General features: G+C 54.9%; 1 protein-coding gene across 1 annotated transcript in view; it reads left to right on the top strand.

Moving 5' to 3' along the window:
* Positions 1 to 14,736, top strand: part of DYNC2I1 (dynein 2 intermediate chain 1) — a 52,175-nt gene extending 37,439 nt beyond the window's left edge. Inside the window, exons 17-26 of the mRNA XM_068972754.1 lie at positions 327 to 499; positions 1,512 to 1,674; positions 4,325 to 4,438; positions 4,532 to 4,593; positions 4,955 to 5,006; positions 6,796 to 6,856; positions 8,187 to 8,286; positions 8,449 to 8,580; positions 11,400 to 11,623; positions 14,304 to 14,736. Of these exons, the coding sequence (XP_068828855.1) occupies positions 327 to 499; positions 1,512 to 1,674; positions 4,325 to 4,438; positions 4,532 to 4,593; positions 4,955 to 5,006; positions 6,796 to 6,856; positions 8,187 to 8,286; positions 8,449 to 8,580; positions 11,400 to 11,623; positions 14,304 to 14,478 (1,256 nt within the window). The 3' untranslated portion in view covers positions 14,479 to 14,736. The remainder of the gene's footprint in view (positions 1 to 326; positions 500 to 1,511; positions 1,675 to 4,324; positions 4,439 to 4,531; positions 4,594 to 4,954; positions 5,007 to 6,795; positions 6,857 to 8,186; positions 8,287 to 8,448; positions 8,581 to 11,399; positions 11,624 to 14,303) is intronic.
* The last annotated feature ends 2,314 nt before the right edge of the window (positions 14,737 to 17,050 follow it).

The raw sequence follows: 17,050 nt of genomic DNA on the forward strand, positions 1-17,050 counted from the left end.
GTGTGGGGAGGAGGCCGGCTGGGGCCCCGCTGCAGGTGGAGAAGGGGCGCCTGATGGGGCAGACGTGATGCCCCCCTGCTCCCCCAGGTCCCCTCCACACCCCCGGCCCGTGGGAGTAGATGGTGGATGGTGGGGTCCTAGGCTGTGCTACAAATGAGGCCACCTGGATGTTTTCGAGTTGAGCTTGGCCACTCATCAAAACTGCGATTTCAGGCAAGGGTGTCTTTGAAAGACCACGTCTTTTTCATTAAGCTGAAACATATTGGAGTAGTCCTGTGTGTTAATGTAATGTGCGTTCTGCAGCATTTTTCTTGTCTTGTCCTCAGACCGGAGAGTGTCCTGCCTGCACGCGTGTCAGGCTCAGAGGCGCACGGTGGTGTCTGTGCACGGGCTGCCGGGGAAGGCCTTGGTGCCCCTGCTGGACCACAGACACGTGCTCTGCGTGTGGGATGTCCGGCAGCCGTCGGGGCCACAGAAGGTCCTGGTGTGCGAGTCGAAGGTACAGCTTGGGGGGCCTGTGGGTGTGACTTGAGAGGGTGGGCCCCAGGGAGGGGAGTCCAGGGTCATGGCTTTCCATCCTGGCCGCCATGTGCAGGATGACAGGCGCAGGAGCTCTTTACAGGAAGGACCACAGTCCCCAGGGCCCCGAGGGTGGGCATCATCCCGGCTGTGGGTTAGTGGAAGCACCAGCCTGGCATCCTTGGGGTCGCAGAAGCAAGCTTCCCAGCTTGCTTGGTTTGGGTTATGGGTGCTTTAGAGGTTTCTTCCTGTGCCTGGGATTTTCCGAGTCCTTAGCGCGTGTGTTTCTTGGCCCCTGGTGAGCGGGGCTGTGGCGTGGTGACCGCAGGGTGCAGGGGAGAGCTGTTTCTGGTCTTGTGGTTCTTGACTTCAGAACCATTTGATTTCCATTCCACTGCTTGCTGGTGCTGGGGGCTTGAAAATAGTTTACTATGAATGACCGGCCGTTCTGCTGTGCTGGACACCCTGTGGCCACCACCCCTGTGTCCCGAGGAGGGCACCCTCAGAGGCACCAGCCGCTTGCTGCGGTCCCCCCGCCGTGTCTGGATGGAGAGTCCACGGGGCTGGTGCTCCCCGTCTCTGCCCCCTACCCGGCCCTGCCCGGCACTGGGCCCAGCTCCCGTCCTTGGCCTGGCTCCCGGTCCCTGACCCCCACTCAGCCCCGCCTCCCACAAGCCCCGCCTCCCACAAGCCCCGCCCCCACAGCCCCACCTCCCGGTCCCTGCCCCCAACTCAGCCCCTCCTCCCATGCAGCCCCGCCTACCACATGGCCCCGCCTCCCACAGGCCCCGCCTCCTGGTCCCTGCCCCCCCACTCAGCCCCTCCTCCCACAGGCCCCGCCTCCTGGTCCCTGCCCCCCCACTCAGCCCCTCCTCCCACACAGCCCCGCCTCCCTCACAGCCCCGCCTCCCGGCCCGCCCCCCCCTCCCCCCCCCACTTGCCCTGGCTCCTCACCGCGTCCCCCCAGCCCTGCTCTCTGTGCGGCTCTCTAGGTCACGTGCTGCTGCTTCAGCCCCGTGAAAGCCTGCCTGCTGTTTGCGGGGACCCTGCACGGCTCGGTGGTCGTGTGGGACCTGAGGGAGGACCCCAGGATCCATCTCCGCGTGACGCTGAGCGGGTGCTCCTGGACGTTCAGGACCCCCACCTTCTCCACGGGTCAGTGACGCTGCCCACTGGCGCGGGTCCCCAGAGCAGCTGTGGGGCCGCTTTGCGTCCTCCATGCAGGTGGCCCCAGAGGACGCCCTGACCTGAGGGCACAGGAAGCTTGCGCCAGCTGGGGGAACAGCATCTTTCTGGGCAGTGGTGGGCTGCTTGTCCTGTCAGCTCGGGGGCTCCAGGTCCTCAGCGAAGGGGCCCCGGGCTTGCTCAGCCTGGGGTCATTGGTCTGTGTGCTCCCACGGCCCAGGCTGGAGGACAGGCGAGGTAGTGCCCCTTGGGGTTGGAAGGACCCAGAGCCAGTGGGCCCATCAGGACCCCGAGTTAGACTCGTATGCATACTTCATGCCAGGCTGCTGCTGCCACAGCCAACCACAACCAACCACAACCACGACCACAATTACAACAATAGCCAGTCACAACCACAACCCCAGTTACAACCACAGCCGATTGCAACCTAAGCCCAACCACGGTTGCAATCACAACCGAAACCACAACCTCAAACGAGGACAAGCATGACCCCCTGCCCCCGCCCCTGCTAGGCGCTGTGTCTGGGTTTTTCCCTGTGTTGTGTGGGCGTGTCCCACGCAGGCCCGTCTGGGCCCCTCCCGGTGCTCAGGGAGATGGGAGGCTTGTCTGTGGTTACACTGGCCACACGGGGCCAGCACCCAGATCGTCTCCAGTACTTTCACGTTCCTGCCCAGAATGGCACTGCCTGCCACTACCCCGCTGACTTTGCGTCCCTCGCCCTCTCCATCCCCACGAGGTTTTGTCTCTGTCTTCTCCCATGGTGAGGGCGAGACTGTGGTGTCCAGACCTGGGAGTCTGCTTTCCTTTTCTCAAAGTGCCTGCAGGTGTGTGGGGTCAGGACGTCACTTCTCCACTGGGCAGGGCCCCCGTGGGCGCTGCGTGGCTTTACCCGCCCAGTGGTCAGCTGCTTCTGGTTAGTTCCCTCTGTCGGCAGTCAGGACGGGCGTCTGCACCGCGGGCACCACAGCCACAGGTCCTCGCTGCGGGCCGGCAGCCTTTCTGTCCAGCAGGCATCCCTGAGGATGCAGGGTGCCGAGTGTCTCTTCAACGGGGTATCTGTGCGGGCCTTCCGCACGCAAGTGAATCGACATGCTGCCTCTGACTACTGTGCTTTAAGAGTCCTTGTGTTCTCAGTGCCGTGCTGTGTAGACTCGTCTGGGCTGTCTCCAGCCCTTCACCAGGCCAGCCCTCAACTTTCCATTCCTGGCCCCCCTCTGGGGAACTCCGTGCATATACTGCATGCCTGTTTACGTACTGTGAGTTTGTCTGTGTTTTATGCATAAAAGGGCAAGGTTTCTTTTGTGCCCCATCAACTTGATCTTTGCCCCTTTGGGGGTGAAATTGCCACTGTTGAGAATGTGTGTGTTTATAGGTACCTTATGGATCAGATAAGGGCTTCCCTGGTGGCTCAGACAGTAAAGTGTCTGCCTGCAATGCAGGAGACCTGAGTTCGATCCCTGGCTTGGGAAGATCCCCTGGAGGAGGAAATGGCAACCCACTCCAGTATTCTTGCCTGGAGAATCCCATGGACGGAGAAGCCTGGTTGGCTACAGTCCACGGGGTCGCAAAGAGCTGGACACGACTGAGCGACCTCACTTCACTATAGATCTGATGCTATAGGAAAAGGTATCTTTTAAGAACATGTATTTTTTAACTGCTGCTGCTATTACTGATTAACCTTTGAATTCACCACCATGTTCAAAACACCAAAACGCTTAGGATTTGAAACTTAATATTCCATTAAAATGCTTCCTTCATTTTTTTTTTTTTTTGCTATGTAAACATTGTCACTAAAACCTTCAGAGTTCTAGTGACTTTGAGTCGGACAACGCCTCCCCAGGGTCCTCCAGTTCGATGGGTCCTCCAGTTCGATGAGTCTGAAGCCTGTCATTCTCCATCCCCAAGAGCACTTTGTCTTTTCTTCCATCCCAACCCTAACTCTTACTTTCTTTCTGATGTGTTTAAATCCGTTTTTGTTCTAGGCTTCTGATTCCAAGTGTCTGTCTTTGTTTGTTAAATGGATTTCTGAGTGGTTTTTGGTGGCATGTGATGTCGTTTGGGTGCTGGACTTTGCCCTTCTGTTTCATGCTCCTTTTTGGAGGGAGAACCTTCACGGGTTGAAACGCTTTCCTTCGCATTTTCTGTCTAGTTTCTGTGGTAGCGTTGTGTGCGGTTTGTCTTTCTCTGCTAGGGGGCACTTTGTAGGTGGGTTTGCCAGGTCAGAGGAGCTCTGTTCTGTTGGGCTGTGAAGCTGCTTCTGCTCTGGCCGCGAGCCTCCGTCTCCTCCTGAAGCTGGGGGCCCCTGGGGCCCCAGCCTGGGAAGCACTTTCCGCTGGCTCTGGGACCCCCTCCTGCTGTGGAGAGTGGACCCCCCCCCACCCCCCCACCCCCTCACGCCCCCCCCCCCCGGTGTCTATCCTCGCACCTGCAGCTGTGCAGACACAGGGCTCGAGGGACTCTGCTCCCCTTCTTGTCCCAGGCAGATGTGGCCTGTGGTCTCTGCTCCCCGGCCGTGCCGAGGGCCGTGGTGCGCGCCCTTCCACGGTGACGCGCGTGCCCGCGCAGGCGGCTGCGCCCTGTGGCTCGCCATGTGCACACGCTGCCCGTGCTCTGCCCGCAGACGGCGTCCTGGCGTCCGTGAACCACCGCAGCCCCCTCCAGGCAATAGAGCCCATTGCGGGGTCTGTCTGCAAGAGGCAGAGCTGTGTGCTTTCACCCTTTTCTACTCAAGAAGGTACGTGGCCTTCGCTTCTGTAAATCTGAGCTCCAGTGATGAGATGTGGTTTCTGGTTACGAGCCAGGCCTTCCCCACTTGTGCCCTCACCAGAGACGGCAGGCCTGTCCTTCCTCGTCGCTTCCTTGGACGAAAGCGGGCTTCTCAACGTGTGGGTGAGTCAGGCGCGTGGTCGGTGGGGGGGACAGGAGGTGATGCGTGCGGGGGTGGGGAAGGGCAGGGGGCGACGTGTATGTGGGGGTGGCTGAGCTCTCAGCCAGGGAACCAGGACAAGGCAGCTGGCAGGGAACTCGCGAGGGAACGAGGAATGGAAGGGGGCAGCTTCAGGGCCTGTCACGGGCGGAAAGAAGCAGGTCAAAGCCGGGGATTTATAACAGGCAGACGTCAGTCTTCCTTCTGGAGCGACTGTGTCCTCAGCGTGCTTTGTGAAGTGCTGTCCTGATCAGAGCTGTGCTTTCTTGGACTGCTTCCTGGTCGTCCTGTGTGCTGACCCTCGTCTCTGATGGTCTGTTTCAGGTGGTGGTTGAATTACAGAAGGCGGATGTTGCAGGTTCAATAAGTGACTTAGGTAACTAAAAATAAAAAAACTAATTTCAGTCAGCGTTTGCTAGAATCAATAAAGATTAGGGATACCCAGAATCACTTTGAAGAATCAGTAACTAGCTGCATGGAAAATGGAGATTAAGTTGTGTATTTTACCGCCTGCCGCCTGTTGCCTGGGCCTGACGCCCTTGTCGCAGGAGGACGTGTGTCCTCTCTGTGCCTGTGCGGCCTCTGCTTCTCAGCCCCCAGGGCATCCCTGTGACTCCAGTGTCTGAGGAGCCCTTGGTGTGACCCCCGAGGTCTGAGGCCGCGGCCCGACCCCTAGGTGGTGGTGAGGGGACTGGCTGGCAGTTCACTGTCCTGATGCCCAGGTCTCAGGCACCGAGGAGACCCAGCCTGCACTTCTCAGAGCCCCAATTGGTTGTTTAGTGACCAGGCTGCAGGCGCCTGATCCGGCCACAGATCCGGCCAAAAAATAGGACCAGAGCCACTCTGACTGTCTCTGACTTCTAGAAATGAAGGAGGGGTGTCTCCTGCAAGCAGGGCCCCTGCTGGGAGCCCGGTGCTGCCGCGGGGCCTTGCGGGGGTCCCTCCTGAGAGGGTAACAGGCAGGGAGGCCAGGGGTCTCCAAACGGTGGAAACAGGCTGCAAATGGCAGACGTTTTTACTTCTCTCTTAAGCAGCGGGAGGAGACTAGTGTTATATTTTTTCCCCTTTCCTGTACAAATTTTAAAAGAGGTTTCTGTTAAAATTCTGTGTTGCCATAATGACAGCTGGTTCCACCCGAACTTAACTTTTCTCAAACTGTGAGCCAACCAGTGCATTTTTCTTATGGAAATGTTTGTTTTAAGCTATGTTAATGTACTATGTATTTACCCTAGACTCTGTCTTTCTTCAAGTCAGTTCTGCCTGAGACTCAGAACTGACTTGACAAACCAGTAAGTTTTACTCACGCGAATGTTCTCCTAAGCTATGTGTTAAGGAGACTATGTCTTTGCTCGGAAACCTGCCTTTCTTCAAGATTCATGTCACTGGTCTTATGGTCCGGGACGACTCACCTGGTGCCAATGTTATCTCAAAATGCGTGTTGTGGGTGAGGGGCCTGGTACCACTCTGAGTTTTGAGACATTGCCTTTCTCTACTTAGCAGCCTGCTGATAGGAATATAAGATACTGCTGAAGGCCAGCGGGTGTGGGAGACACTCTTTCTGCCCCCTTCTGATGTCTGTGTCAGAAGCTGTCTCTGTCTCCTTTATACTTTAATAAATCTTTATCACACAAAAGCTCTGAGCGATCAAGCCTCATCTGTGGCGGCCAAGTATCCCAGCATCTTTCATGACTCAGCAGCAACCCTTCACTCCCAGTCGGCTCTGTTCCCTGGGCCGTGAGCAGGGCTGTGTGAGCAGGGCTGCGTGAGGGGACATTGGGGCGGGATGGGGCTTGAGGGACATCCCCGCCAGCACAGGTAACCCAGACCTGTGGGAGGAGATTTCCAGAGGAGGGTTTCTGTGGGGAACTGGAAGATTGTTGCATATTGACTTTTTGCTTTTAGAAGTATATTTCCCTTTTAAAATAAAATCTAAAAATGGAAAGGCTTTTTGATTCCAGCAGCCCTCTTCCCGCCAGGCCCTCAGCTGCCAGCTGCTAATTCATCTGAGGCACCTGCAGGGCTCTCCCCTGCGTGAGGGGGGAGTAGTCCTCACCGCCCTTGCCTTTGATGTTCCTCCAGCACTGCCCTTAAACACTGAAAAGGAATTCCAGAATGCTTGGGTTATGGTGTGACTTGTACTAAGAGGTGCCTTACTCTGTCTGTAGGTTTAATACCTGGAGGACGGATAAAACTGGTACACAGCGCTGCGATCCAGCTGAGTGACAGGTGGGTCTGTGCCCATAAAGCCCTGTTTCCCACAGGAGGAAACAGCCTTAGGAAATAAATCATGGCCAGACTGGCACAGGCGAATCCTGGCTTCCCACACTGTAGTTTTGCTAAGTAGTTTATTTGCTAACTCATTTGCTGTTAATGAGTCAGTGTAACATGCAGTTGCCAGGTGTTACAGCCAACATTTTTTCTTGGATTAAAATATTTTCTATCTTATGAATTGGTACTATTTGACTGTTTTCATCCAGTTTTAATACAGCCCTGAAATTAAGTAGATGAGGTTCAGAAACTGGAAACATTGACATGAAAGTTTTATTCAGAGATCAGTTTTCTGGTTTTACTCAAATAACTTACTGTGATGCAAAAACCTTACTGGCTATATGAATGTTGTGTGTGTTTATGTGTCTCATGTTAACTTGTTTCCCAAAGCTGTCTCTTCCTGTCACTCACTGCAGCTGGGCTGGCTCCCAGCCTGCGATTGGCCAGGCGAGTCCTGATGTTAGCCTCCCTGCTGCCGTCAGTTGGAGCACCCCTGGGTTGTGTTAATGAGTCCATGCATGCTTTGTGGTTAGACATTACCTGCCATTGCTTTCAGTATAACGAGGAATCTGTTAACGTTTGCAAAAACCCACCTAATAAACTGCAGACTCCAATCCCAGCCCCTCGTGGAACTACCGTGAGACTGTTCTTGTCTCCGTTAGGGCCTTGTCACTTTGTGCCTTGCATTGCATTGATCTTCACCTGCTTTAAAGAAAGTGTCACCTGGAGCTGATGTTGGATCTCCCCTGTAGAATGCACACCCCCTGTCCAGATGCAGCAGACATCCCCTCAGACCTCGTCCACACGCTGGCCACATGGAGGGTGCCCCGTCAGCTGCTCCATGGCGCCTCTCCCCTTAGGGGCCCCTGAGTGCAGACCAGTGACCTGTGGCCACTGCAGCCCACAGGGTTGGCGTCTGGCAGGAGGGGGACAGGGAGCTGCCCGGCCCTGGAGCTCAGAGCCACGTTGCCAGCCTCAGCCCCCTCCGTCAGTCCTTGAACGTGAGCATCCCTGGGGTGGAGGGAACCCTGGGGCTGCAGGGCCTCTGCTGAGGGGTCCTGGTGGCCCGTCCCCTTGTCCCTGTGGCACGGCACACATGGGACGTGCTGGAGGGGACACGTGGAGTGTGGGCGAATGAGTGAGTGACAGCATGGGTGAAGGGACTGTCTGGAGCTTAGAAATGGAAGTGGAGATGCATCAAGTGGCAGACGGCAGGTGGTGGTGGTGTCACCTCTGCCCTGATGGTTTCGAGACTGCCCGTCTATTCACCTTCACCTTTGTTTTCCAGCCTTTCTCATAAAGGTTGCGAAGCCTGGGGCTCTGTGCAGACACTGAACGTTAAATTTCTGCCTTCGGACCCTGATCGCTTTGTTGTGGGCACCGACGTGGTGAGTAACCGTCTAGGCCTTTTGCTATAACTACAGTGGCTTCATAAGTGTCTTCACTGGAGCTTAGCTTCCTGTTTGCTCTAATCAAAATGTTGTTTAGATAGTTCCGAGAATACGAGCCTTACCCCGCCTGGTTCCCACCCCGCCTCACCCCCCACCCAGGGCCTCGTCAGCCACGGCAGCAGACGGGACATCAGAGTGTCTCCCAGGCTGTTCCGGCCCCAGCAGCCGGGCCCGAGGCCCGTGAAAGTGACCGTGATTGACTTCTCACCCTTTGAGGAGCCTGTATTCCTGGTAAGGACACCTGTTTGTAAGCTCTGGCGCCGTGGCAGCGTCTGCTGTTATCTCCAGCCTTGGGTCTGGATGCGTCGCCTCCTGGCTTCCTGAAGTCCCGTGTGCGTGGTCAGTGCCCATCTGCGTGGTCAGTACGGTTCATTCCGCTGCGCGGTTGTGTGGGTCCTCTTCACAGCTTCTATTCTGGCCAGTCTAAGTCTGCAGAGAAGGCACAGGGCCTGCGCAGAGCACTCCCGTGCGGTGGCCTGCGTGTGGCCAGGGCGCCCCGGGGTCTGCATGGCCATCTCCTGGGCTCACGGCTCAGTCTGTCGGGCCTGCTCTCTGCAGGTCTGGCTGCAGCCCCGTGACTGCCCCACCAGTGTCCTTTGTGAGCGGGATCGTGGCCCTGGTCAGGAGTCCTGTCCGCTTCCTGTGTCCCATCCTCACTGCCCTCGCCTGGGAACAGCCTCAGCACCTCATAGAGGGCCTGGGCACCTGACGCCCCGAGGCTGGGGGTGTCTCCTCATGGTTAGAGGCAGGCCTTGTCCTGACCGTGGGCTCTTCTTTCCCCGTCTGATCAGCCAGGGCTGGGTGGGGGGAGCCTGGACTGAGCTCCTGCTGTTCCTAGGGCGGATCTGTCCCCAGGGAGGTTCTGTTCCCAGGGAGGTTCTGTCCCCAGGGCGGATCTGTCCCCAGGGCGGATCTGTTGCCAGGGCGGATCTGTCCCCAGTGAGGTTCTGTTCCCAGGGTGGATCTGTCCCCAGGGAGGTTCTGTCCCCAGGGTGGATCTGTCCCCAGGGTGGGTCTGTCCCCAGGGCGGGTCTGTCCCCAAGGGCGGTTCTGTCCCCAGGGAGGTTCTGTCCCCAGGGCGGATCTGTCCCCAGGGCGGATCTGTCCCCAGGGAGGTTCTGTCCCCAGGGAGGATCTGTCCCCAGGGCAGATCTATCCCCAGGGAGGTTCTGTCCCCAGGGAGGTTCTGTCCCCAGGGAGGTTCTGTCCCCAGGTGGATCTGTCCCCAGGGAGGTTCTGTCCCCAGGGAGGTTCTGTCCCCAGGGCGGATCTGTCCCCAGGAAGGTTCTGTCCCCAGGTGGATCTGTCCCCAGGGAGGTTCTGTCCCCAGGAAGGTTCTGTCCCCAGGGCGGATCTGTCCCCAGGGTGGATCTGTTCCCAGGGTGGATCTGTCCCCAGGGAGGTTCTGTCCCAAGGCGGGTCTGTCCCCAGGGAGGTTCTATCCCCAGGGCGGATCTGTCCCCAGGGCGGATCTGTTCCCAGGGTGGATCTGTCCCCAGGGAGGTTCTGTCCCAAGGCGGGTCTGTCCCCAGGGAGGTTCTGTCCCCAAGGAGGTTCTGTCCCCAGGGAGGTTCTGTCCCAAGGCGGGTCTGTCCCCAGGGAGGTTCTGTCCCCAAGGAGGTTCTGTCCCCAGGGCAGATCTGTCCCCAGGGTGGATCTGTTCCCAGGGTGGATCTGTCCCCAGGGAGGTTCTGTCCCCAGGGAGGATCTGTCCCCAGGGCGGATCTATCCCCAGGGCGGATCTATCCCCAGGGAGGTTCTGTCCCCAGGGAGGATCTGTCCCCAGGGTGGATCTATCCCCAGGGAGGTTCTGTTCCCAGGGCGGATCTATCCCCAGGGGGATCTGTCCCCAGGGAGGTTCTGTCCCCAGGGAGGATCTGTCCCCAGGGCGGATCTATCCCCAGGGAGGTTCTGTCCCCAGGGCGGATCTGTCCCCAGGGAGGATCTGTTCCCAGGGTGGATCTGTCCCCAGGGAAGTTCTGTCCCAAGGGCGGATCTGTCCCCAGGGCGGATCTGTCCCCAGGGAGGTTGTGTTCCCAGGGAGATTCTGTCCCAGGGAGGTTCTCTCACCCTGTTGTTTAGTCCCTGTGAGCCACCCTGGTCGGAAGACTTCCTTTCCTCCTTGTGTCTCTTTCTTTCTTAACGTGGACACAGGGCTTGATTTCAGCGTCCTCAGTGGGTTCAGAGGCACTGGCTGTGTTCACTCTGCTCTCAGATAGCCTGCCGGGAGCAAGGGCACTGGGTCTGTGAGCGCCGCTTGCTTTCTGGTACAGGAACCCTTGGGGTCAGCCGCTCCTCCACGGAGTCTTGGCTCCTGTTAGGAGGAAGACACCTAGATGCCAGGCCTGGGCAGTCAGAGTGCTCGCTGTACAGGACATTGGCAAGGTGTCCTCTCACCCCACGCCCCAGTCCCCGGCTGGCCTCCGGGCCCCCCGCCCTCCCAGCAGCGCACACCCGCTTCCTGTTAGCTGTACTAAGTCTGTTTCCTCCGTTCTGGGATTCACAGAACCTTCTGTGATTGCTGTCTCTTGCCTCTGCTTTCTTGGAAAGATTAAATATGTGAAGAGTTAAATAGATTGAATAAAAAGGAATTAATTTTAGTAGGCTAAAATTTATTCTTTTGCTAGACCAGCCAAGTTTTGTTTTATGGGAAATTCAATTGAAAAGGATTATAAAGCCATATTATTGGTACAAATGTATGTGGGTTTTTTTTTTTTAAGTCAGTCTTTCCAGTCTTAATGTCCTATGTTTGAATCAATGATATTCAGCTTTGTTAAAAAGTAAACACCTGTTTATATGCTCACTGAATTCACTGATTATTAGCCCCCTTTGGAGGGGAGGAGGTACAGAGTGTGTCAGGATCTCCAAGTGCCCCACCTTTATAATCTGTGAGAACAAGATAGAATGTTACAATTTTATGTTTGGGGAAACAAAAGAATAAACCAAATGTTTTTGCTGGGTAAGTGTGAAAGCTCATGTTCTGAGAATTTTCCTTGGCCTCTTGGTTTGAGAGAGAGAGAACTGTGACGCGCTTTCCCTGCCTCCCCCAGGCCGGCTGTTCTGACGGCAGCATCAGGCTGCACCGGCTGACGGCAGCACGCCCGCTCCTGCAGTGGGACCACAGCACCTGCGGCCGCGCCGTCACTGGCCTGCAGTGGTCCCTGACGAGGCCGGCCGTGTTCCTGGTGCAGGACGATACATCCTGCGTGTACGTGTGGGACCTCCTGGAGAGCGATCTGGGGCCTGTGGCCAGGCAGCCCATCCGTCCAGACAGGTGAGTCTGGGAAAGCCAGGGTGAGACGCCACAGGTGGCTTTCTGCAGACACGTGACTGGCTGTCTCCTGTCTTGATTTATGGATGAGACCACCGTGCTTGATTGTTGCTGTTGTGTGGTGTTAATCTCTCAGTCGTGTCTGACTCTGTGACCCCGTGGACTGTAGCCCGCCAGGCTTCTCTGTCCATGGGATTCTTCAGGCGAGAATCCTGGACTGGGTTGCTGTTTCCTTCTCCAACCTTATATTTCCTTATATTTATATATTAAATTTAAATATTATTTTTATATTTAAGTCCTGAAAAAGCCACTTTTAAATGGGTTTATTTCATAATAGCCCAAAATAGTCTCAGGATTAAAGAATTATTATCTATTGGTTTTCATTTATATTGAGGTATAATTGATGTAAAATATGCAAGTCTCAGGTGTACAATATAATGGTTTTATATTTGCATATATTTTCACAGGACTGCGTCGGTCACCCCACATAGTTTCGGAGTTCTTTTCTTGTGATGAGAGCTTTCAATGTTTACTCTCTCAGCAACTTTCAGATTTGCAGCAGTGTCACTAAGTGCATTTTTCATGTCCACTGCTTCCCATGACTCGCTGTTTAACGACTAGAAGCTTGTGTGCCTCACCCGTTTGGCCCGCCCCGCCCCTTCGCTTGGCCGCCAGTCAGTTCTCTGTGAGCTGAGCTTGTTTAGATGGGGGAGGCTCACGTGTGAGTGAGATCACACAGTGTCTGTCCCCTGACCGATCTCACTTCGAGTGGCGCCCTCAGGACCCATCCATGCTGTCACCATTGGCTGACACAGGAGCTGCGGGAGCCAGGCCCCTTCCCATGGCTGCACGCTGACTCACAGCTGAGCCTTGTTGGTGTTGGGGCCAGAGTTGGTGCTGAGGATGCTGTGGCCCACGTGAGGGAGACTCTTCCCAGTATGAGTCCTCCTGTGCCCCTGGGGTTGCCCCAACACTCAGGTGGTTTCCACGTCCTGCTGTCGTGAGCAGTGCTGCAGTGGACGTGGGGATGTGGATATCTTTTTGAGATACTGACTTCATTTTCTTTGGATGAATACCCAGGAGTGGAATTGCTGGATCTATGTTCAGTTCAGTTCAGTTGCTCAGTCGTGTCCAGCTCTTTGCGACCCCATGAATTGCAGCATACCAGGCCTCCCTGTCCATCACCATCTCCCGGAGTTCACTCAGACTCACGTCCACCGAGTCCGTGATGCCATCCAGCCATCTCATCCTCGGTCGTCCCCTTCTCCTCCTGCCCCCAATCCCTCCCAGCATCAGAGTCTTTTCCAATGAGTCCACTCTTCTCATGAGGTGGCCAGAGTACTGGAGCTTCAGCTTTAGCATCATTCCTTCCAAAGACATCCCAGGGCTGATCTCCTTCAGAATGGACTGGTTGGATCTCCTTGCAGTCCAAGGGACTCTCAAGAGTTTTCTCCAACACCACAGCTCAAAAGCATCAATTCTTCGGTGCTCAGCCTTCTTCACAGTCCAACTCTCACATCCATACATGACCACAGGAAAAACCATAGCCTTGACTAGACGGACCTTTGTTGGCAAAGTAATGTCTCTGCTTTTGAATGTGCTATCTAGGTTGGTCATAACTTTTCTTTCAAGGAGTAAGCGTTTGATTTCATGGCTGCAATCACCATCTGCAGTGATTTTGGAGCCCAAAAAAATAAAGTCTGACACTATTTCCACTGTTTCCCCATCTATTTCCCATGAAGTGATGGGACCGAATACCATGATCTTTGTTTTCTGAATGTCGAGTTTTAAGCCAACTTTTTCACTCTCCACTTTCACTTTCGTCAGGAAGCTTTTTAGTTCCTCTTCACTTTCTGCCACAAGGGTGGTGTCATCTGCATATCTGAGGTTATTGATATTTCTCCCGGCAATCTTGATTCCAGCTTGTGTTTCTTCCAGTCCAGCGTTTCTCATGATGTACTCTGCACAGAAGTCAAATAAGCGGGGTGACAATATACAGCCTTGACGTACTCCTTTTCCTATTTGGAACCAGTCTGCTGTTCCATGTCCAGTTCTAACTGCTGCTTCCTGACCTGCATACAGGGATCTATGTTAGTTCTGTGCTTACATCTTGAGAAGCCTCCCTATTGTTTCCGTTGTGTCTTCACCAATCTGCAGTGACCGAGGGCTCCCCTCTCTCTCTGTCCTCACCAACATTTGTTATTTCGTATCTTTTTGATGATGGCCATTCTGATGTCAGTATCTCCGTGTAGTTTTTATTTGCATTTCCCTGTTGATTAGTGATGTTCAGCATCTTTTCACATGTCTGTTTGTCATCTGTGTCTTTTTTAGAAAAATGTCTGTTCAGGTCTTCTGTCCACTTTGTAATTGGATTGCCTGTGGTTTTTTTGCTATTTCGTTGTATGAGTCTCTATATAGTTTGGATACTAACCCTTTAACAGACACAGGATTGGCAGGTGTCTTCTCCATGTCTAGGTGTCCCTTCCTGTTTGTCTTTGGCTTCTCCTACCGTCTTAGTCATCCCACCTGCTTCCTTTTGGAGTCAGATCCAGAAAGCCATCCCCACACTGATGTCAGGGAGCTGCCCGCTGTGTTCTCAGCGTTCCTGTCCCTCCTGCTGCCCCCGGGGGAGGTGGGTAACCAGGTGACCCCGGATCACACAGCATGTGCTTCTTGATTTCAGGTTGGTGGCCATGACCGCTGTGGGGGAAGCAGAGAAGACCCGCGGCGGCTTCCTGGCTCTGGTGCTGGCCAGAGCCTCTGGCAGCATGGAGGTCCAGTACCTGCGGCGGGAGTGGGCAGCCCCGGCCAGTGACGAGCTGCAGAGGCTGCGGCTGCTGCTGCGGGAAGCCCTGTAGGTGGCGGGACCCCGAGGTGAAGTTGTGCGGTGGCTCCGAGCTTACAGCGGACGCATGGACATTTGTATCGATAGAAGGCGTGTGTCTGTACAGAAGTCATCTTTCAAACTTAATACGCCATAAATAAATCACTAGTTTTGAATGGAAACAGCAAACCTTTTAGTGTATACTAAACTCCAAAGGCCACAGAGAGCCATACGGACACTGTTTTCGAACGATATTTCTACTCGTTTTCAAAACAGCTTTGTAAAATTTATTATTAGATTTTTAAACACTCCAAATGAAAATGTACTTTAATGAACACTTTTCTTAGTCTTATATAAAATGATATATTCACTGGTTTAAATTAAAGACCTGACTCCGGTGAGATGGCCTCCCACTGTGTTTTCTTAGGACTTTCTTGGGCCTCTTCTACTGGAAGTGTTGGAATGTCTACTGAGGCATGTTTGCTTTATGCGTTAGTGTTAACAGTCAGCTTTGTGTCAAGATGCTGTTGAGTATATAAGTTCTCTTGTCTATACAGTTATCATGGCAGTTTAGGGGCGGGAGAACCCTGGGCTGATGGCCTCTGCCCACACCCGGTATCACTGACATGGTGACAGGCGAGCGGTCAGCACGGGGAGGGGTTTGTTCTTCTCTCTGGGCCACAAGCAGCTGCTGCTTTGTGCCAGCGACAGGAGGGTTAAAGCCAGAACTGGGAGCTGGCGGAGAACACAGGCTCCCGGGGCCCCCTGGCCGATGTTCTCTGAGTTTCTCGTAAACCCCTCAGCTGCCCAGGGTCCTCCTAGAGCCCTGTGCCCTGCTGCGCCTGCTTGTGTGGCCCTTGCTGTGGCCAGCTCAGAGCCACTTCCTCTCCGGGGCCTCCCCTGGTCCTGTCTCTGGAAGCCTCCTGCTGCTGTTCGGTCACTCAGTCATCTCTAGCTCTCTGCGACCCCAGGGACGGCAGCACACCAGGCTTCCCTGTCCTTCACCACCTCCTGGAGTGTGCTCAAACTCAGGTCCATCGCGTCGGTGATGCCGTCCAACCGTCTCATCCTCTGTCGTCCCCTTCTCCTCCCGCCTTCAGTCTTCCCCAGCATCAGGGTCTTCTCCAGTGAGTTGGCTCTTCGCATCAGGTGGCCACAGTATTGGAGCTTCAGCCTCCTTTGCCCGCTGGCTGCTCCGTGTCAGCCTCGGGGTCTCTGCCCGCTTGTGCGTGAGCTCCAGGGAGTGGGGGCCGCTGGAGGGATCTCTTGCAGAGAGAGCCTGGTCAGCATCACTGCTTCAGTGCGAAAGCTTCACTTCGAAAGTGTGCAGCCCTCCATTCATCTTTTTTTCCTGAATGGACTAAAGTACCTGAACGTAATTTGGCTTCTATATCTAGCTATTTGTAATCTTGTGTTCCTTTTTTACGTTTAAGAGATTTGAGGAAAAGCAGTCAAGACAGGAAACAGTAAACAAGACAGGAAACAGTAAACAAGACTGGTCCAGGGTCTGGTTTGCGGGTTTGGGCTCTGTCCTCTGGACAGTCGCCTGCGCCTGCTGAGGGTGTGCTCCTTCCGTGTCATCGGTCTGGGGAAACAGCGTGTTGTGTGGTGTGGTGTCAGTACCCAGGAAGCGACAGGTCTGAAATGACAGACAGAGCAAAGCAGAGCGGAGAGCTGCTCCGAGCCCTGCGTCTATGCCCAACATTTGCAAATGTTTGCGGAACCGCCCCTTGCACCTCCCTAAGCTCTGGAGTGGCTCTACCCGCTGGGTCAGCAGCCGCCTCCCCGCAGAGCCCGGTCCTCAGGGCTGTGTGAGCAGGGCCGAGCTGAAGCTCTAAATTTGTCAGGATTCTTCAATTTGTGTACAGTGGTTAGAAGAGAAGGATTCTCTTAAATATGGTGGTATCACCTTATAGTTGCAAGGAGGGAGCCAGTTCTGACTCCATGTTGGAAACTTTCTTTGGCTTGTTTTCATTATTACAGTCCTCCTCAATGGCTTGCCTGCAGGACCCCGCCCCTCTGCTTGACTGTGAACTAAAGTGCCTTGTTCAGCTCAAGGAGAGAGAGTTCATCCCTGCCCACCTGTGAACAGAAGAGGCTAACCGACCTCTTCCGAAGGCTGGGCATTCCCTTGGAGACGTTTTGCAAGACTAAAGACCCTTTGGCTACCTAATGTGAAGAACTGACTCGTTTGAAAAAACCCTGATGCTGGGAGGGATTGGGGGCAGGAAGAGAAGGGGACAACAGAGGATAACATGGCTGGATGGCATCACTGACTCAATGGACATGAGTTTGAGTGAACTCCGGGAGCTGGTGATGGCCAGGGAGGCCTGGCGTGCTGCAGTCTGTGGTCACAAGGAGTCGGACACGACAGAGCGACCGAACTGAACGGAAAGGCCCTTTTGCTTGACCTCCCCGCTGCATCTCCCTCTCTACTCGGCCTTTTGACTCTAGCTTCTCATCGCTCTTTTCTCTCTGATCCGTGAAAGAACCTGGCATCCAGACCCCAATAAGATGGTTATTTTGAGGCGCTAGCCTGCCATCCTGTTGGTCCACCAGCTCCCCGACTAAAGTCTCTTCCTTGCCTCAACACCTCGTCTCTCGGA

Source organism: Capricornis sumatraensis, chromosome 5 (assembly GCF_032405125.1).
Source record: "Capricornis sumatraensis isolate serow.1 chromosome 5, serow.2, whole genome shotgun sequence".
NCBI classification, from domain to species: domain Eukaryota; kingdom Metazoa; phylum Chordata; class Mammalia; order Artiodactyla; family Bovidae; genus Capricornis; species Capricornis sumatraensis.